Consider the following 22662-nt stretch of genomic DNA (forward strand, 5'->3'; position numbering starts at 1 on the left):
ATCATCTCCGCATATCACCCTATACCATATCTGACTGTTCCAGAAAATAATGAGAATTCAACTGACTTCTATTGCATTATGTCTTTACATTTAACACAACTATGCAATTTTAATGTTCATTTTATGCACTGTTTGTTTTATAAGGTGATCTGAATAACATTTAGTAAAGTCCACTTCAATTAACCAACTTATACTATTTTTCTTTTTTTTCTTAGCATCTGTGCAAGTGGGTATAGTAAAAGCACAGAAGCAAACCTCATTCAAGACCCCCCATGGTTTAATTCAAAGTAATAACAAACACAAATGCGTGGCTTCCTTGTATCTGAACATTTTCAAGGGCGAGACTGCTTTAAAGAGTAAGGTTTTTGGGTTTTCACTGTGGGGTCAAAGAGAGACCCATTATGCTGCAAAAAAAGGGCTTCACTGCAAATAACACATGCTATAATAGTACGCGAACAAATGGGTCCAAAACTCCTAAAAATCTAAAAAAAAAAAGGATCCTTACTGGCAATTGATGGATGTGAGAATACAACCCTTTTAAATATAATACACAAGTTACATACACTACCTGCCACAAACACAATTAGATTAGATTAGATTAGATTAGGGTTAGATTAGAATTATTAAAAGTCTTCACACTAAGAACAAAATGTCTCCTTGTAAGAACTGTTCACTGAAGGGTTCTTGGGGGGAACCAACATGGCTCTTCAGATGCCTCACTTTTAAACCGTCGAGCTGAGGAGTCCTTAACACAAAGTTGTTTGAAAACCAAAATGTCCGCTTCTTAACTTAAACCAAAACTATAGTTAATAAGCTAAACCTCTGGCGCAACAGGTGCCAAAAGCGGCCCCCTTTGAGCATGAGATAACAGTCTTGTGGCTTTGCATATGGGAGCATCATAGCAAAGCATGTAGGCGCGTACTATTCAACAGTGGTGTGTTCAACTTCATAGTTAGTTTTAGGTCAAGCCTAACACAGCCATATACAAGTACTCTTGTTATGAACACTACTTCACACTTAGACCAGTAAACACCATGAAAGGCATGTTTGCACTTCTCCAACTTGACAGTGAGTAGAGAGTTCAAACCTGCGATATGCCGGGGTCGGAGCGCATGATCGTCACTCATGATTCTCCCGCACACCACGCAAGTGATTGCTAGTTCATGCCCAATCCACCCTGGCATGGAGTCCAAAAAAAGTCTGCTTACGCGTGAACATTCCAATGCTAACTATACAGAGTAACAGCGTATAACTCAAGCATACCAAGGTTTTTATCAGAGATCACTACTGCAATAAAAACAATTGGTTTTCCCGCTTTTGATCTGTAATCGCTTACAAACATATGTAAAGTAAACAGAAAAGTATCATGGATGTCCTACTCCCTTTAGGGCACTTTGTGGTCCATACTTGCAATTACTACCGCTGATTTGGTTTCACATCTGTATGAGAAAGGGGCTGTATGGTCAGTTCAATCTAGTGGTGGCTATAGACTGAAATACTTTAACTCATTATCAATGCTGTCCGGTGATCTGGGTGGACAGTGGTCACGCCCACACCGAACAAAGTGATTCACAAGGATCACTTGACAACTTGCATTGGACCGGTTTCAGGACCGAGACGCATTTTGTATGGAGGTTGAATTGGAATTTGGAGTCTCACATAACACAGAGGTGCGTGATGGGGGACGGGGTCAATGAGTAAGCTTTCGGGCTAATTACAAATCATGAAGACTTAATAAGTAGTTTGGCATCAACAAAAACCTGCGCGGATTTGTTTCACTAATATGCACACGCAAACTGAACACATTAGCAATACGAGAGTGGACTAGGAAGCATTTTAGTATTTTCATAGGGGCATGGAATGGTTTGGAAGTAGACATGGTGTTATGTTGACTAGACAACAGACTCGACAATACCGAGTAACTCCATGATCCCTTTATAAATACAAAAAAAAAAGTAGACATTTTGAAAATGATCATCATTAATGATTGAATTACACGCCGGAGCTACATGAAAAGGTCCATAAGAGAGCAAGATCGTCAACTGGACTTCCATACCAAAGAAAAATAAGGACATGCGGGCATCAAGGTCAAAGGGCAGTGTTGCAGGATGGGGGAAAAAAATACCAAAGGTGCAGCGAACTGGGCTAAGCTTATGGAGGTGGATGTCACCATCATTGATGCAAAAACAATGTAAGAAGTCCTGGGAAAAATGTACCCATCGACCACTCGTGATGGTGTGAAGGTGGCTCGCCGCGGAGGATTTTGCCAGGTACAAAGAATGGTGGCTGGACAAATCAAAATAGTGTGACAGTTTCATTTCCTCATTCAAGGCCTGTAACTTTCTTTAACTGTTTCTCAGAGGGGGATTCCCAGGGAGGACCCCGTTGGTGTGCAATAATGTCGCAGTCGGTGTTGTTTCATTCAACGAAGCGAAACAACTGTAACTCACCTAAACTACCAAGGGCTGACAACACCAAGCTTGGCCAAGGGCGAAGGGTCATACAAGACGGAGCGGGAGGAGAGGCGAAGCAAGAACGTGAAGAGGAAGGAAACAATGGTAGTGTGACAACAAGGGGGGCGGGGAGCATATGGGGGGGGTCAGTATGAATTTATTGGAAAAACAGAAGGGGTGGGACAGAGGGGACACTTTCCCCAGGGGAAAGAGGGGGTTTGGTCCCTCGCGCAGCCGTGGGGGGCCTGGGGGGGCTGAGCGCCTGCCGGCAGCTGGGGCAGCACGACCCTGTAAGAACCGTCTAGGGGCAGAGACATCGTAAAAAGAGAGCTCCTCAGGGCAGCTCGGCCCAAAACCCCACCTTGGTTGAACCACTGTTTCTATGCCAAGCTGGTCAGGGTTTTCAAAGCAAGTGAGCAATGTTTTGACAAACAGAGTCAAAGTGTGGTACATTTCAGGAAAAATCCACCCTAAAATGTAACCCTTTATAGAAATAATGGTAAATTCACCCAATAAATGTCATCATTTCCCGACCTCATGACTTTTTCAATTCCTGGAAATTGTCTGTACAATGGATGACGGGGCAGTCGTGGCCTATTGTTTGAGACCGGACTTGTAACCTGAAGGTCCCCTTCAACTTTTTTCAAGTCAGAGGGGTCCAATGTTGTTTTGGGCTATACTGACTTTCATTGTATGGAAAAAAAAACAACAACAACAAAGTTTTCAAAATATCTAATTTTGTGTTCCAAAGAAGAAATAAAGTTATACAGGTTTGGAACGACTTGAGGTAGTAAAAGATGACAATTTTCATTTTGGGTGAATTACCAGAAACCACGTTTAACAAATAACAATTCACATTTTACATTTAATTAACAGAAAAACATCCAGGAAATGCGTGGTTTTGCTCTAAGGGAGGCCTGCCCTTTTACTTGAGTAGTTTAAAAATCAGTGACACATCCCCAATGTTCCAAATAGCACAATGAACACTTCACTGCGATTCTGCTCACCACAGCTGTGACCACACTGCACATCACAGGTACTTCTAATTAGTAATGTACAATCTTAAATGCCATAAAAGGGGGGTATTGTTTTCGTTTGATATTGGTGCTGTCGTGTTGTTTCTATATGGGGTGTGGGAGGGGGGATACTGAACGGAGGAAAACTTCACGGGAAAATTCTGGCAATCATGGGTCTCATGTGCATGTCACAAATAAAACATTTTTGTGGAGGTGAGTTTTCGGCTAGGCTTCCGCACGTATTTTGCTTAGCTGGCACCACTGGGGCAAGGTAAAGTTTCGTATTTCGTCGCTTTGTGACTGTACTTATTGGAGCCATATTCATCACTGATTTAAGAGCTAAGCTCATTCTGTCCCTCGAAGGAGAAAACAACAACAGAAACAATCATTATTGACTTGGAATGCATTAAAGAAATATGGATCTGATTGAAAATCTCAGGTCGGGGACAATTGAGTCTGGACCACTCCCACCCAATTGTTTTATTGATTCCAGTAACGACAATGACGTGTGTTCGCATTGTGCGACCATGATAGTCCTCCACAGTCAAAAGCTAAAAAGAGTCAGGATGTGACTTGTCACAAACTTTCATAACGCAAAAGCAACATTCAACAACTTGGGACGTATGGGTAATAGACAGAAGGCTGTCGTAGTGAAGGTAGAACGCAACACCTGTTGTTGGTTTGATGTGTCGCTACGTTGTTCACAAGCAATCAATGCATACGTCCAGAACAGATCATGCACTTTCTAATAAACTTCAACTGAATGATTGCATTTTTCCTGCAGATGATTCACATGGCAAAACGTGCTGTCCATTGTTTGGGGAAGGAAACACAGTGTGAAGACGTGGTAGAAAATCCCCAGATCTTTACTATAGCAGAGTTTGTCAAGCAATACCCATTGCAGTGGCTTGTTGCATGAGTGGGGTTCGGACTAATCAGCACAAGATCGTACATTTACCTTCTTTGTTCGCGGTGTAATATCAACTGTTGACATAGCCACACTGCAGAAAGCATTGCTGCAAGAAAAAATCCAAAACCAAAAAAAAGCAGCACAGTAAATCTTACACACGCACAAGATCAGCTGTGCTGATAGGGACGATAGTAAACAAACAGAGGGTGAAGTTTTTGCTTGGTGAATTAACAGCTAACAATACAGTCGACAAGACTGGGGCCGAGGTGAGTCACCAAGGTGCTTAAAGTGCATATAACGGATAACTAGGTTTGAGCTTTTGAGGCTAGATAAAGTGGTGCGAGAAGAAAATAGATACAAGAAAAGTGAAAAAAACTAGCTACGTAGCTCCAGTCTCATCTTCATATGAAACAATAGTTTGTTTTGGTTTTTTTGATTAGGAGACGTTCCATTTGTTCTAGCTATGAAACCCGATCTCACATAATATTCCTTGCAGGGTGATTTCTGGAGTCCGCTGGTATGACAATTCAAGGGCAGTGGGCATTGGGTCATCTTTCTGGCAGACTCGGTAATATCCTGACGTACGGAGTGATGCCACAAAGGCTGCACATGATAATGTCAACAGTCTGCACATTGTTGGATCAAAGCAAATGAAAAGTGAAAAGTATCGTAGGAGTGTTGGGCGTTGCACCAGCACGCTCGCAAATCATCCTTAAACATACAAGGCGACCAAATAAAATTGTTTTGCTGTTACAGACATGGAGTCTGGTATTTGTCCACATGACCAGTTCTGGGGGCATGCAGAGTTGTTGTGGTGGTGAACAAGACTAGCGCGTTAAAAGGACATCATGTTGCTCATGATTTTTGTTATAATTGAAGAGTGAACAATAATAGTGCAATTACACTACACAGGACTAACACATAAATCCAGTGAGATGGATAGAAAAAATTGGTTAATTTTCATCTTCTCCACACAAAAGAGGCCATCAAGCATAGTGGTGTTTAAACATTTCCGCTAAAGACATTTATTGTGAACATTTTTTTTTTTCCTTATTGATTTCTTTGATGATATGAAAATTTTGGGAATCCAAATGCACATTAAAACTCACATTTATTTTTCTACAGTACCTGATATATATATCTATATATATATATATATATATATGTATGTTGTGTGTGTGTTGTGTGTGTGTGTGTGTGTGTGTGTATAATATATATATATATATATATATATATATACACAGCTCTTGTTTTAGTCCCGGACACCCCCATTTTCAAAGTGCTAAGACTTTTCTATGTACACAAAAAAGGCCTATGTTTGTTCACAAATCTGTCTAAAATCTGTGTTAGTGGCACTTCTCCTTTACCGAGACAATCCATCCACCTCACAGTTGTGGCATATCAAGAGCGCTGATTAACAGCATGATTATCGGAGGCGGGGCCACATAAAAGGTCACTCTAAAAACGAGGGTGGCCCAAATCCCTGCTCCATTGGCGATCGCACTGTCCTGCAAAGTTCAGCTCCAACCCTAATCAAACACACTTCAAGCAATCTCAATTATGAAGGTCTTCAGGCTCACTTTAAAATTAAAAGGCAGGTGTGTTTGATTAGGGTGGAAGCTAACATGCAGGTACCACGTCGATCGCCAGAGGCCAGGGTTGGGCACCCCTGCTCTAAAATGTGCAGTTTCATCACACAGCACAATGCCACAAATGTCGCAAGTTTTAGGGAGCATGCAATTGGCATGCTGACTGCAGGAAGATCCATCCCCAGGACCTGTTACCTGTGGTAATTGAATGTTCAGTTTCTCTCTACCATAAGCCGTCTCCAAAGGCCTTTCAGAGGAGTTTGGCCAGTACAATCCCAGTCCCGGCCTCACAACCTCCCCTCGACTCCAAAAAAAAGACCGCGCCGACCACGTGGTAATCGACACCAGCCCAGGTCCCTCCACATCCAGCATCTTCAACTCTAAGATCCACCCACGGACAGCTGCGCTGCATGACAATCGGTCTTTGCATAACCAAAGAATTTCTTGCTGCACAAACTGTCATAAACCGTCTCACTGGCCAGGTGTATTGTGTCTCGACCAGTGAACTGCAGTTTGTCAGCCGGAACCGACGTGAGTGGGCAAATGCTTACCATTCGATGGCGTCTGTGTCAGCTTTCGCTGAGGTGTCGTCATACTTCACGCAGGATGTCATTCTCCGGTCTACCACTGTGATAGGTCAATCGGCAACAGCCTGTTGGCGCTTGCATAGTTGCGTGAGCGGTTATGCTGAGGGCAGCGTTGTGGTCATGGAGTTGTCCTCTGTTGCCTGCGTGGTTTCTTGAGGGGAGGGCCAAGCAGAGTATTACATGGCGCAACAGTGAACACAGGTGCATTTTATTGATGGCAGTTTGGATGCCCAGAGATACGTGAGACCTACTGGTCCTTGTATATGCCCGTGGGGTGGGGTCAATCGCATACACAGACCCTGACCAGCACGCTCCATGTTGCAAGTCATGTGAAGGGCACGGTCTGCCCATGTAGACAGGATCTGCTACACAATGCGGGGAGCGGATAATCATAACCGGTGCTTGCATGGCCAGCATCCACGCAACGGATATGGTAAACACATTGTGCATGTGTGGGATCGCTCGGGATTGAGCGTAAATGTACAGGCGGGGCGCCAGGTTCCTTGCACTCTCCCGCAACTTCACACAGCATTGACGAGGAATGGTGACCAACATGGCCACATCGCCACAATCAACAAAACGAGAAAACTCTGATGCGAAGTACTGAAGATTGTGTGTTGCACTGCAGGAGGCAAATCGGTGGTACCAACCCCGATTCTGACTGGTTTGCATACCCCCCTGGACCTGGACCCCCCACAGAAAAAAAAGCTGCACATGTTAGAGAAGGAACCTGTTATTGTTGTGGCCAGCTAAGGCATCCCTTGCTCGCAAGAATCAGGCGGGCCAATCAGGCATCTGCAGATGCCACATCCTGTGAGGTGGCTTTAGTTATCTCCTGCCAAAGGAGTACGTACTCCACGAACACAGATTTAGACAGAGTTAGTGAGACAGGATTTGAGAGAAATGGGGCACTTTTGTGTACACCCGAAAACGAGGCTGATGATGCTTGGAGTTAAGCGTCAACATTAAAAATGGGCACAATGAACAAAATAGTTGAGTTTGTATAACTCTTTGTTTCAAGGTATAAATATTTTATTATAGCTGATACATATAGATCGGTAGATATATATATCCTTACGAAGATATAGACATCTATTAGTAATACACATCCACCAGCACACACAACCCATGAACATATACATACTTATACGTATAGGAAGTAATATAACTATACACAGAGCAGTCCAGATACATATACAGGTGCATCCGTCAAGAACATTAGAATGTCGTGGAAAAGTTCATTTATTTCAAGTAATTCAACTCAAATTCGTTGAACGCGTGTTAATAATTTCAGGGCACACAGACGGAGTTTACCTCGTTGGGTCTGCTAATTGTGATAATTGGAGCTCAACAAGCTATAATACTTTCATAAGACCAATAAAAAAAAAAATTTTAAATTTAAAATAAATAAATAAATAAAAAAGAAAATCATGGTTAGAGAATGTGGGCCTTCGGGAAAGTATGGTAATTTACGGGACAATGTACTCAATCCCGAGCTAGGGGACCCGTTTGCTGTAATGTAACTGTACGGCCTCAGTGTCGGCAGGGCATGGACTTTGATTCATGTTCCGCTGGCAACTGCTGATTCTGACCCGGTCGGTCTGGACGCACAGCGCTGCTTTGCCAGTGGCCTTCAGCCCATCTTGCATTTGGGTGGGCGCGTGTTTTTGCATTCTGCCCGGGTTCCTCTGGAAGCATACTCAATAGATTATCTATGGTGTGTCAGGTCTGGTGAAGTTGCTGGACAGTCCAGCCACAACCCAAACCATGGTTATTACACCAACTTGCTGTTGCATATTTGGCTCAGTGGATCACACTGCCAAATCCTGCTGGAAAAATCAAACAAGCCATCTTCAAAAAAAAGCTGGTTCAGCACGAAGGAAGACATAAGATTGCCGCTCCAAAGTAGCGTGGGGAACAGGGGCAATGACTTTGATTTCAAAAAAAACACAACATGGACCAACACCAGCAGATGACATGGCAACCCCCAAAGCAGCACAGACTGTGGAAACTGAACGCTGAACGTCAAGCCCCAACTTTGGGCTATGAGCCTGCGCCACCCTTCCTTCAGACTCTAGGTGACCTTGGTTCTAAATGAAATACAAAACTTGCTCTCATGATGAAAAGAGGACTTTGGACCACTGTCCCAGTTCTCTTCTTCTTATCCCAGGTAAGACGCCTCTAGAACATTGTCTGTGGTTCAGGAGTGGCTTAAACAAGAGGAATACGACAACATTACGCCAAATTCCTTGACACGTCTGTGGTGGTGGCTCTCGATGCCTCGACCCCCAGCCCTCAGTCATTCCTTGTGAAGTTCACTCAAATTCGTGAATTGTTTTGCGATGACAATCCTCATAAAGGCTGCTGTTCTCTCGGTTTGGTTTGTGCAATCGTTTTTCTTAACCACACTTTTTTCTCTTCCACTCAACTTTCTGGTTAACATAGCGTGGATACAGCACTCTGTTAACAGCCAGGCTTCTTGGCAAAATGAATGTTGGTGGCTTAACCTCCTTGTGAAGGTGTCATTGATTCTCTTTTGGACAACTGTCAGATCAGCATCTTCCCCATGATTGTTGTAGCCTAGTGAACCAAAACTGAGAGACGCAGTCTATTGAAGGCTCAGGAAAATATTTGCAGGCTGTTTTGAGTTGCATCAGCCGTAGACTGGCAGGTCACCATTATTCTAAAAGTGTTGGATTGGTGGGTTTTGTAAATGTGAGCCAAAATCATCACAATTATATCAACTTAAAAACTACATCAGTCTGGGTGCAATTGAATTTATTAATACCAACAAGTTTTACAATTTTTGAGTTGAATTACCGAAATAAACGAACCTTTTCCATGACATTCTAATTTATTGAGATGTACCTGTATATACAGTACACACACACATATATATATATATATATATAGTGACAGGGTCACAAATTTCGCCTGTCATAACTTAAAACTGTAAAGGAGAGGGTCAAGGACCGTCACAAAGGGGCAGGCCATCATATAAAGCAGTGATGAAGACATTTGATTGCGTTTAAAAAGCAACTTTTAATTTTACTTTTTGGGGATATTAACCAAACATATACATTAGTTTCACAACAAAAAACACAAAGGAGTTGTTCCAATCTGGGACACCCTATTCATAAAAAGCGCCACATCCGTTGTGGTGACATGTTCTGTGCCATATAAAATCTACCAAATTCACTGCCAATTCATTTATCTCACTGTATATTGAAAATAAGCCATGACATTGCTGCCAAAAGAAATTAGACTGCACCTGAAAGACATCAGTTTTACCAAGATATGTCGGAGAAGATCTTGCGTCATCACTGAATGTCACGATGTGTCTTGTGGTAGAGAGCTATATAAATGACTGTGGTGGTCGTACCAGCAGGCATTATGAAGATGAGTGCAGCGTATGGCCTGTTGCTCTCAGTGGCTTGACGAGCTTGATACTGGACGGGTTGTAAAATCATGCTTAACTGATTATAAAATGATAACTGAACCCGATTTCTTGTTATCTCAGACGTGGGATCTTTATTGCTTAGGCACATTTGGAGCTGATATCATCAATGGCAAAAAAGCCAAGAAGAACTCCATGCTGTACATGGCATCAGTGCAGATTGATGGAAAACACAAATGTGGAGGATTCCTAATCAACCCGAGCTATGTGCTCACAGCGCGCACACTGCGATAAAAGGTAAAGCCAAACTGTTAACCTGGAATATGTTTGGTGTTCAACAAAACGGTTTACTAATATGCAATTATGTTCATGCTATGAATAAAAGTGGTAACATGACTGTGATCCTGGGCACCCACAAACATCAGTCCACAAGGAGCAAATCTGAAAAGATATACTGTGCAAAATAAACATAAGCACCCATCCTACAAAAATCTCAAAACTGGGAATGACATCATTGCTTCTGAAGGACAGTATTTCATCAATAAATTTAAAATATTAGAAAATGAATAATAATATTATTATTAAATATAAATGTATAATTAAATACTTAAAATTTATTTTAGAATTTTAATAATAAAACATACATTTACATTTGAATTATAAAATTAAGCAATTAGATTAAACAAAACCATTAATGGTAATCAGACCACACTTTTCATATGTGAAATTTTTAGCTGTCCAAGAAGCTGAAAACTGGCAAAGGTGTGAAAAACCATCAAAAATGGCAAAAAGCAAGGAACAAACCCGCTGAAGTCAAAGACCAAGTGCCAGATTGCAGGATGGGGTCAAACTGAAGCAGGAAAAAGTGTGGTGAACGATCTGCTGGTTGACAGATGTGTCCACCTCTCAACTCCTCCACCTGCCAGACAATGTGGAAAAAAGTCAACGTGAATCCTCCCCCAACAACGTCCTGTGTGCTGGGGGTTATGAGACCAAAAGTGGTGCTTGCCAGGTAAGTCTAAAGCAATATTTTGGAGAGAAAGTTCCTATTCTGTGAGTCTGTATTCTTCTGACCTCAATAAAAATGTGTCCTGGAATCAATCTCAAATGCATTGTCACATTGCAGGGTGATTCGGGCGGACCGTTGGTGTGCAGTGGGCCAGCAGTGGGAATTGTTTCTTTCAACTTGGGACGCTGTGACTACCCAAATGTTCCCAATGTTTACACTGAAATTTCAAAATCAGAGGCTGGATCAATGAGGTGATCAAAGGAGGTGCTTGATGCCTATGAAAAATGCATTGTTTTGTTGTGCGGTATGTCAAGATCAGCTTTTATGGTGTCTTGTGAATGCTAGCTGTCAAACATTTCAATAAAATGGAGAAATGAACAACAAAACACAATAAGCAATGACTTTGCATTTTTTCTTTCTAAAGCGCCACTTCAGAGAGAGTGAAACCAGTTAGGGGGCTGTTTAATTCTCAACCACTGCTAAGTTCACCACCACCACCACATCCTAAGTTACACAACAAAAATTAACGTAGCACTGGGAAAATAAATGAGAAGACACTTACATGCTTTTTTTTTTTTTTTAAATGTGTATTTTAAGCTTCATTTAAAAAGGTCTTAAGACACAAGCAATTGATTTGTTGTTGTTGCATGAAGCAGCCCAGGCTGGGAAAATAAATAAATAAATTCCTCCAGAAAGAGCATCTGCCATCACATCAGTTACTCTACAATAAAGTTCTCATTGTGGGTGACGGTTTTCTATCTTGATCGATCTTTAAGACGTCCACAACCTACTTTTCAAATGAATCCTAGAGATTGTGATCTTTATGTCCTATAAATGTGTCCTTTTTAATTCCGTATCTAAATATATCTGTGCAGCTTTCAGTTGGCAAGACATTTTTAAGACCAGCACAATCAAGAATCATAGATGAATGAGAAAATAAAGAGTTTCTTCTTTCTGTGCGCGAGCTCCGAGACGGAGTGGAACTCGGACATGCAAAGTATATTTTGGGCTTCAGGTGCATGCGTAAATGTTCAAACACACAGGAAAATATTTTAAAATGTGTTTAAAATTGGTCATGTATTCTTGAATGTTAACAGTTGGGAGAAAATAAGAGATGTGTCAGTATATTAGACACGTGCATTAGGTCTTAAAGTGACAGTAGCCTAATAACCCTGCTGTTGTCTATATCATTAATGTTAATCAGACAACAACAACAACAACAACAACAAAAGAGAGAAAATTGCTCAGTGCTCTTGACTGTATAATTTGGAGCGTTTATAGAATTCAGTGTATATTTCATTCATACAGATTTTTTTGTTTGTTTGTTTTGTTACATTTGATTTCTTTATTAATTTTTTTGTTGGAATTTCTTACCTGAATATTATTGTTAGATATCCTTATCTGAAAAATGTAGAGCAATGTTTATATTATTTGTATCTCTTGTATTGATTTGTTCTATTGCTTGTCATTTGTGTCTTTGTTTTAACTGTTTATTTGCCCTCAATAAGCTTGAGAACTTTTATACTTTTATTAGTTATGCTAGTAGGGTATACTAGTTTTTACTGCTCAGTAACTTGCAGAACTGTCTGCAAAAACCAACAGGAAATGCACAAAACCCAAAAACCCAGTATGTTTCCAAGCACATACATGTTCTTTAATCAGCATGTTCTGATAAGATGACACGTGCAGCCACTGCAAAACTTTTCAAAATGAGCCAAGACATGCAGAAAAGTGTTGGGGGTTATCTTGACATGAAAGCAGCATTGCTCTGTGGTAAAGCTGAAAAGTGTTACTAAGTAATGCTTTCATGTGGTTAGACTGACTCCAAGCATTATCTAGTCTTAACAATCTTTAAACAATTAGTAGTTGTTAGCAAACACATTCACGCAGAAGAACTAAATCCCTCAACATATTTGACATTATTTATTTTACATTAGACAGAGCAACATGGGATTCTAAACGTTACAAAAAAACTCAGTTGCAGTCCTTTTGTGCCTATATAAAAAAAGGGGTGAATTTTGGATGGATCAAAGAGAAGATCAATGCCAAAACAGAACATTTCCAGAAAGAGATTTATCAAATAAATAAAAGAGCGGAATAACAATATACATATAGAACGCACTTATATTATGATCTTCAAATTACTCAACGCTTTACAAATGTATTTTTCTGTAACCAAAGAGAAAAAATGGGTTTGTACCATTACTAACCTCATAATGATTCAAATTTTTGTTCCACAAGATGGAATTTAGTCTGTGACATATACGCAGGAGAAAAGCTTCTCAAAGTGTGTTAGTCTTCTCATCCACTGAAATATTTCGAGAGCATCTTATACTAACTTTAAAGTTCTAAATGCTCATTTTGTGAGGTCTTTAACATATTTGAGGCCTTGTTTGGTGTAGTCACTAACTGTAGAAGGGGCGACCGATAGGGCATGGATAGACTTCTGGACCCCTGAGTGAAAAAAAATGGAGCGATTACAAAACAAACATTAAAGTCATACTGTATAATGTACATATTACATGTGAGGTAAAAACTAATTATATATAAGCATCTCCACCAAAATACACTTTTTTACCTGAGTTCCATGCATCCAGTGGTGAGAACTCAATTTTGGGTGTGGCAGGAAGCTAAAATATTTTATCAAAAAAAATAATAATAATAATAAGGCACATTATGACAAACTGACTTGAAACAACACAGTACTACACAGACACCACCATGAGAAGTATTCTGGTCAGCATTACACATCAGCTGCAGAATTACACATTCAAAAGTTTGAGTTATCTTTGTAAATGAATATAGAGTATGGTTTGGTTGATGACTTCAGTGCTGTCATCTAGCTTTCTTTAAATACCAGTCACAGAGTCACAGCCTCTACTTTCGCTTTCATTAATACTCTCAGCTTCAGGACTTTTCATACCTCAAAGCCAAAGTACTTTCACCCACTCCTCCACAGCAGGTGGGATGGCAGCTTTAGCTCGACCCAAGGTGACAGACCCCTCTTTGCCATCTCCAAGAAGTCCTGAATCATATGCGACATATATAGCGCCCCCTGCAATTGTCACTTTTGTCGCAAACCTGAAACATACATCAACACAAATTCAGTCACTTAAAATCAAAAGGCCACATTGAGATAAACAGCAATTATTTACAAACCACTAGGGTTATTATGACACAAACAAAATGATCATTTTAATTAAACTCAGAACCAAAACAAAAAGCCAATACTTCATATTTACGTCACACAGCTTAAGTTCTTGCTATTCTTACTAGCAAACTAGCTCCCCTTAATCTACCATGAAGATAGCTACTCAAATACATGCTAATTTAATTTACAACTAATATAAGAATTATAAAGCTATACAAAATATAATAATGCACAAATATGTCATTCAGCATAACTCCCAAGCCCAAACAGACACTTGTAAGCTAACTGCTAATTAGCACCATATGCAACAACGCAAAAACACTTACTTGACTAAAGGCAAAATCTTGGCAGCCATGGTCCTAACAGCAATAGTATGCTACTAAGCACGAAACTGTGAAATAAAACTCTACTTTACAATAGATATTTTGCCCTGACTTGACAGCGAACTCCACTGACAAGGGCATTTGCGCTTGCAGAATGAACTGGAAGCAATAAAGTTCGTTTTGAATTCAATAAGATATGACTTCACTATCCGCACGTTCGACAAAATAAACCTCGGGGATATATATATATATAATGTATGTGTTATATGTAGTTTTAAAAATTCAATATAATTAAAAGTAGACGATTGCAAGTGTTACTTTAATAGAATATTGATATTACTTATTCTATGAAAGTAATACCAATTCTAATAACTCACTGACCTTGCTGTCAGTATTTGTTTCAGTATCATCAAAGTCCAAGTCTAAGTATTCTATAGTCTTTGGTATTATTAATTAATTGTAGTAATCAATAAAAATACTTAATTTAATGTAATACTATGATTGAGTAAACAGGATCTCTCTTTAAAGGAGCATTTGCGTAGGTTCTGAAATTTCTAACCGTTACTGACACCAGTGGCCGTTAGAGGAACTGCAGCCAGTCTCATGCTCGTTCTCAGTGCGCACGCTCTCTCTTTTTGCCACACTAGACACGTTTTTTTTTTTTTTTTTTTTTTTTTTTTTTTACTTACGAGGAGTGTCCGTGGGTGTCTGAATTGTGCTGCCGGAGGCTGGTAGACACTACACAACCACATAACACATCCAAAAAAACAAAAATAAACATGGCCGTGGGAAGTAGGGGTGCTGCATGTGCTGCAGCACCCCCGTTGGAAAATGCAGACATTACAGCACTCTCTGACAGATGCAAAAAAATAAAAATACATAAACGTATTAAAACATTTCTTAAATCCTCCTGTTTGTTATTAACCTAAGAAGTATATGAACGAGGAGGTTTTGAGCACAACTAAATAATTATTGACCCTTTCGCACGTACGTACGATCACACCGGTGTGATCAGTCTAGGCTGGTCCCAGTGCATGACGTGATCAACTGCTAAATTCAAATGTGCTTTCACTAGTTGGCTGGCGCTTAGCCAGAGAGAGGCGCGTTCAGAGAATAGGTTCAGAGCTGTCATATATCACAACTTTTCAGTGTTTTCAACCACATAATGTTTATTTTAGGTTTCAGACATATTAGTACTAAAAAAACAATACATTTAGAGTTTGTAAAATACACACTGATGTCAAAGGAAGAGGCAATAATAATCCTTTCCATTATAATTAGACACGTTGTTTTATTCATATCAGATACACATGTGTAAGTAACTTTAAAGTTTACTATATTCTTCTCCCAGTTCACCAGCCACTTACTTTTATGTATATCGGGAGAAGTGGATGAATTCACGTGTTGTAAATCCAACAGATCCGATTCTCTGAACTGCGTCTGCGGCACAAACTAAGATGCCGTCGCGCATACAGCTCAACTAACGCGATCGTTATAAAGGTGTTTTAAAAAACACTTCCACTTGCATATATTTGACAATCGGAATATCAGATATTTCATGCCATATCTAACAAATTTGTGAATATTTTGAATAAAAAAAAAAATGACATAAAAGCAGATCATCATTCATTCAGCTCTGTTGTTGTTGCGGTTTGTCACGTGACAAGCAATGACGCGTCACCATGGAAACCATAAAGTGACACATTCTAAATAACGGTCGCCTTAAAACTCGCCCTGGGAGGTCAGCCAGAATGCATCATTGTCAACTGACCTCACGTTGAACGTCAAGGCGAAGACGTTGCAACAGTGAAGGTATAAAAATAATAATTAAAAAAAACGTGAAGGTATCTAGATATCATAATGGCACAGAAAAGAATTTTGGATTTTTTTTGGTACACCAGCTTCTAAAAAGAGCACGACGGAAGTTTTATGTTCTTATTAGCTGTGTTCTGTGAGTGTGTGTCTGCGCCCTGAAAGAGCCATAAGTATAAATAACGTAGGCTTATATGTGCTGTTAAAAATATTTGCTTTTGTGGATGTTCTTGTCCGCTGTGCGCGACAACCTTTTGGAGCTGTTTAAACTATCTTGGCTATTTGTACGTGTCTGCTATGTGCAACGGAGTCTGGTTACAAGATTGGTATAAATATGTTTAATTCTTATTAGTGTGTGTTTACTTTGTTATTAGACTTAGACATTATTAAGAGGTGTCCACCTGACACGCTAAAAATGCACCTCCCACTACAGCACCCCCAACCCTTGATGAAAATGACTAATTTTTATTGCCGCTGCTTACTATAATAGCTGGCGTGCCGTACGGTTGTAAGCCCAAGTAGACGAGAACGCGCATGACGTCACATTTTGTGAATTTTCGCGCCAATTCGGGCCTGACTCCTCCACACACAATTGAGCCCACAGGCTGATAGAGGCAACCGTGGTGGACAGTCGAGGTGTCATTATTTTTTTTACATGATGGTTGGCTTATACATGTACAAATGAAAACTCTATCTTAAAGATTTTTTTAAGTAAAAAACCTCCACATAGCTCCTTTAAATAAAATACCAAGTCACTCAGCCACTCGATAGTTTAAACCAAATGACGTTAAGTCAACGTTAGTTATTGAAAATTATATTGAAAATTAATCTAATAACCTTGACTTCTGGTTTTTATTTCCTAGCCATCATGTCATTGTGACACACACACAGGACAGAAAAATCCCAACCTTATTAAAACATATTTTGAAATAAAATGATAAATTGTTAATCCTCTTTTTTTTATTTTATTTTTTTTATTTCCAGAATTACACATAAAGTAATACAGTAAATACAAATATTTAACAAATAATATTCTAAAGGATTACAAATCATCATAAGACATGAAGAACATTAAAGGTAACATTCATATCAATGAAATTAACGAACATTCGATTCACACATTAAAAAAAAAAAAACACACACATGCATACACACACACAAAAAAAAAACATAACGGAAAGGGGTATACCTATATAATTAAAATAAAGAAGAGAAATTTAATTCTTTGATAATATCCATAGTTCTTAATGCTTTGCGGTTTGAAAGTCCTTTCAGTGTTTCAAAGTAAATCTTCATGTCATCCTTTAAATGGTAGATGTTGGGTATCCTTTCAGACCATTTACATTTATGTATGTAAAACTTACCAAGTAATAAAATAAGATTTAACACAAAAATGTGACTTTTATAAAAATAATTCCACTCAACATATTAAAAAAAACATCCTTTTTCTCTATGCAAATATTAATTCCACTCAACATATTAAATAAATATTCCACATCAATCCAAAAAAAAAAAAAACTCACATACATGCATTCAAAGAAAATATGTAAAATAAATTGTTAATACTCAGTGTGTATGTATCACTCCCAAGATTGCGTCACATAAATCCCTATACGGCTCCGCCTTTTTCACACACATCATCCGGTTCTGCTGGTTCTGTTGTTGATCAGTTCAACTTCATATTTCTATAGCTGTGCCTCTTGATCTTCCACAGAATTCCTCAAATGAATCTTTTTGCCAAGTTCCTGTTGCTGTGCAGCATAAGCGTCGCTTTTATTGCGGTTCGATGGAGCTCTCCGTCATTTAATGAAGGTGAGTACGACCAATTTCTGTTAATCCACGTGTGCTTTAATAAAAAATAATATGCATATATCCTGTAATACCACATTAAAGGCATGCAAGACCAACAATTATTCAAACCATACTTAAAATAATATCTAAAATAACCAACTACTTCAAAAACATTCCAAAAACAAGTCCACTACCTAGTTTATGAATTAAACGTTAAATTCTATGCTTACATTGCATCACTTTAATAGGTGCAAGAGAATGGGTGAGTGTGTTTATGAGTGTGACCTGAACTCTATGAACTGCTCCATTCATAATAGTTTTAATATAGAGTTGATTATTGCACTTCATCTCCTATTAAGGTCATTGAAAATTGATTTTCTGCATTTGGCAATGTGATAGATAATCCTTGATGTCTAACATTTGATGGTCATAAACATCAACCACATATATTTGCTCATGTATGCATAAATACTGAATACCATTGCCAAAAACCCCACCAAGAATCAGTCAAGGCTTTAATTTATCAGGCCACAATGGCTTTTATGCAATTAAGGATGTGTGACAAGCAAAGTGAGCATCTCTGCCCTGCAGTAGTTGTACTACAGATCTTGTTTTAACCTCAGAATAATTACTGTTACCACAGAGCCTTTGTTGTAGTACAAAGAGGCTATTGGAGAAGTTTAATACAACTTTCTACCCACAATGGATGTGACTAATGGGAAAAGGCCATACATAAACTCTTTTAATAAACTGTGACAACCCTAGAAAGCTTAAAAAGCAGGATTTGTCATTTGACCTTTATGAACATTAAATACACCATTTAGCATTATGAGACACATTTATGCAATAACCAGGCTGTCTTTTATACAATGTCTAAACTGGGCGTAGTCTCACAAGGCCAGACGTTCAGTCTAACAGCAGAAGTTCTGGACTCCATAGCAGCTTTCATTCGAAGGCTACCTGAATGACATGTAAAGCAATGTTCGTTTAGTGGCATGAAAATGAAGGCGGTGTCATTGCAATATCTAAATTGGCGTGCAAACTACAAGCCATTCAAGAACATTGCCTTTAGTCGTCAAGAGTCTATGCAGTGAACTTCACATAGCCTACTTTTGAAAATCCAGCTTTAGTCGATCTTACAAGCACTCATTGTTACAGTTTTAAACACAATGGCTTTCTTCCTCCACAAGTAGTCACAACGGCTTTGTTTCCAGGGCAGACCATTAAAGAGACACACATCTCTTCAACCAATCAAATGACGACTTTCGTCATTTCGCTTTTTGTTTGCCTGATGCATCTTATCCAGCATTCTATTGTTTTTCTACATTAACGTGCTAGACATGTTTTGACCAATGCGCTCAATATTTTGGGCATGATACAGCATTCTAAAAATGTGGTGCTCAACTCGAGACCTTTCTTCCCCATTCTGGGCGAATGGCCTCATAGTCCACATCATACTATGAACTGTGTCTTTTTTAGAGTCCTTGAAAGGTGCCAGGGTGCTGGTGACCGATGTACTGGCATCGGTGAGCAGTTGGCGTATCACTATGCCCGTTTAGGAGCCCAACTCGTTATCACAGCGAGGAGAGGAAATGTCCTAGAACAAGTCAGTTGGGTTTTCTTCTTTCATTCATCATCTACATGATTCAAGGATATATGACTGCTTCATCTTAATTCAGGTTGTGAGCAAGTGCTTGGAAATGGGGGCTCAAAGGGCATTGTTCATCCCTGCGGACATGGCAAACCCCTCCGATGCTGACTATGTGGTGCAGTACGCCATCGAACAGCTTGGGGGTCTGGATTACCTGGTTCTGAACCACATCGGGCCCAGTCCATACAGTGCTAGAGGTGCCGAATCACAATGAACTTCATAAAGCACAGGTGCCGAATCACGATGGCTGCTAAAGGATGCACGAATCACAATGACACACATTATGTACACCTCATTTTGACATCTTTATTCACATTTTTGGCTGAACTATACCTGCTATTATTCACATTTTTGGCTGAACTATACCTGCTAGTTTTGATGCCATATAGTGTAAAACTAACAAATATATGTAACTGACGAATCATTCATTCATTCTCCTATAGGTGAATTTTCTCAGTTATGCAGAGATGACGCAAAAAGCTTTGCCAACCCTTGAAAAGAGTAAAGGGTCAATAGTTGTTGTTTCCTCCCTGCTAGGTGATTCAAATCTGACACCTTTCTCACAATTGTTGCTTGTTTAACCAACAAACAGATGCTGGAATAACGCCCAACTGTTTTCCACAGGAAAAATATGTGGCCCCTTTGCTTTGCCGTATGCCGCAACTAAGTTTGCACTGAACGGTTTCTTTGGAGGCCTCCAGCATGAGCTAGCAATGCAAAAAAGCAATGTGTCCATAACCATCTGCACACTGGGCGTGATCGACACAGCGCCATGGAGAAAATCAAGTAAGAACAAGCTAGCATCAAGATCTTTGGTTCTCTATGCTGATGAATGCAATGCAAATTTACAATCAGTTAACAGTGGACTCAGTTTCTGCTAATGAAAAGCTTTGACACAAAGAAATGAACAGCAAGTCTAAAAAAATATGTTTTAAAGTTTAAGTTTTTGTCTAGTGGTGCTAGCTCAGCACTAGTTACTAAAGAACGTATTGGCAGAAAAAGTCTAATTTGTGGTCATAAATAGCACTTATGCAACTCAAACATTCCATATCACTCATGATTGCACAAGTTGCAGATAAAAGGCTCATTCTTCATATCTCTGATGTGCTTAATGCAGAGATTACATCAACATAACCGCCTACCCTGCACATGAAGCCGCCTGGCACATAATCGAAGCTGGAGCATCTCGCCAGTCTGAGGCCTTTTACCCCTGGTACACATTCTACACCTGTCTCTTCAAGGATTGGTTCCCATACTTGAGGGACCAGACAATTCAGAACTCCTACACATATGATCCACAAGTTAATAAGGAACCAGTTACTGGAAGCTGACAGTTTCATGGGAATGTGTTGAGCAGAGCATTAGCTGGTGCTCATGAGGGTGTTGAGAGTTCTTCTCCCTGTTATTGAAGACCAAAAATAAAGCTTTATAATGAAACAACATTCAACCCGCTGTGAAACATTTTATGATTAAGGAGCACTTTATCAAGAAGATTTGCTGATGTGAAGATTTAAAGAGTTTAAACACTTTGTAGGGCTATTTTATGTCTGTTCACAAACGACATGCACTTTGTTTAGGCTGAAACTGTTTGCAAAGTGTGTTAAAACCATATTTCATGTTCTTATTCGGGATGTGTAGACTAAACTACCTCTGTGAAACACTCTGAACTTACCTCATGTCTTCTTATCGGTGACTTGCGCTAGCCATATTTCTACACAACCTGTTGTCAGACTCAACAATAAAGATGTTCCAATAAAAGCTTGCCGCTTGAGTTTAATTGCTGATAAAATCTAACATTCAGAGCGTACAGCATTAGATAATGAGAGGTTTTAAGACATTTTGGTGTTTTGGAGACAGAATCGCGTCTGTTGAAGTCAAGCGCTGTCTGCGTTGTAGCACTGAAGGAATTATGCAAATCAGGTACCTGAAGAACACAAAATCTGTGCTGATTTACAAACTACTATCACACTTTTTAGTGTATAATCATAACCCTGAGTTAAGTTAAACCTCTAAAGAATATTGCTATTTGCACCAAACGGAATACATTTGGATGTTGTAACACAATATGTCCGGAAGAGGGCAGCGGTCTCTTGATAATAGCGACAACAAAGCTCCCCTTTCACCGTCTCAAAAGTTTGACCGGTAGGTGGTTTGATTGTATGACCGCCAAGATTAGGACTTTTCTCTTCTGAGTGAGTCCTTCATTAGAGAGAGATTCCACATTAATTCCCTGCAGTTATCATGGGTGGGTCATAATATATCGAATTCACAGAAGAGCTACATGAACTGAAATTACACCAGGCAGGCTGTATCAATTCTCATGTACTTTATTGGATTTAAGAGGGGAAATCCAAGTCAGAACCTCCTCCTGCTTAACATGCACTGCCTTACGCATTACGCATACACTATCTCTTTTTACTCACACTTTCCCCTTCTCTCTTAGACACACACCCACACATGCCCGCATACACTATTATGATGGGGCCTCCAGGGGGAAGGAACGGCCAGTCTGGCTGGGATAGCAGCCAGGAACACCTGCAACAGATTAGAGCTCCTAATGCTGAGCAATAAATCCCCCACCCTCTCCAGCATCACCATAAACATGAACTGAACTATCTATCTATCTATCTATCTATCTATCTATCTATCTATCTATCTATCTATCTATCTATCTATCTATCTATCTATCTACAATGGCTGCATCATTATTCGAACATTAAGTATGAAAACACCAAATCAAAGCCAAAACCTGGATCTTTTAGGCAATATAGAACAATGATGCCCAATGTTCCCAATTAGCAGAATCTAGAAAAATAACCACTGTTATTCTGGACCCAGATTTCCTGTTCACTGCATGTGAGACAGTACTAGTCAAGCGATGAAATGCTGGAGGGGGTGTTTGCAGTTAGATGAAAAGGGTGTGTTAGCCCACCCTCTAGCCTCCTAACCTCCCTCTCTCCATGCTTTTCAAAA

General features: G+C 39.7%; 1 protein-coding gene and 2 pseudogenes across 1 annotated transcript; 2 read left to right on the forward strand and 1 right to left on the reverse strand.

Moving 5' to 3' along the window:
• Positions 1-9890: 9890 nt before the first annotated feature.
• On the forward strand, positions 9891-11233 carry LOC109046934 (annotated as a pseudogene).
• Positions 11234-12976: 1743 nt separating this feature from the next.
• On the reverse strand, positions 12977-14620 carry LOC109046640 (MICOS complex subunit MIC13). Its single transcript, XM_042711904.1, is given in 5 exon segments — positions 12977-13415; positions 13540-13591; positions 13885-13902; positions 13904-14042; positions 14439-14620. Coding segments are annotated over 5 exon segments (336 nt in total). The 5' UTR covers positions 14468-14620; the 3' UTR covers positions 12977-13317.
• A 3121-nt stretch (positions 14621-17741) lies between these two features.
• On the forward strand, positions 17742-21441 carry LOC109047094 (annotated as a pseudogene).
• The last annotated feature ends 1221 nt before the right edge of the window (positions 21442-22662 follow it).

The sequence above is a fragment of the Cyprinus carpio genome, chromosome A22 (assembly GCF_018340385.1).
Source record: "Cyprinus carpio isolate SPL01 chromosome A22, ASM1834038v1, whole genome shotgun sequence".
Lineage (NCBI taxonomy): Eukaryota > Metazoa > Chordata > Actinopteri > Cypriniformes > Cyprinidae > Cyprinus > Cyprinus carpio.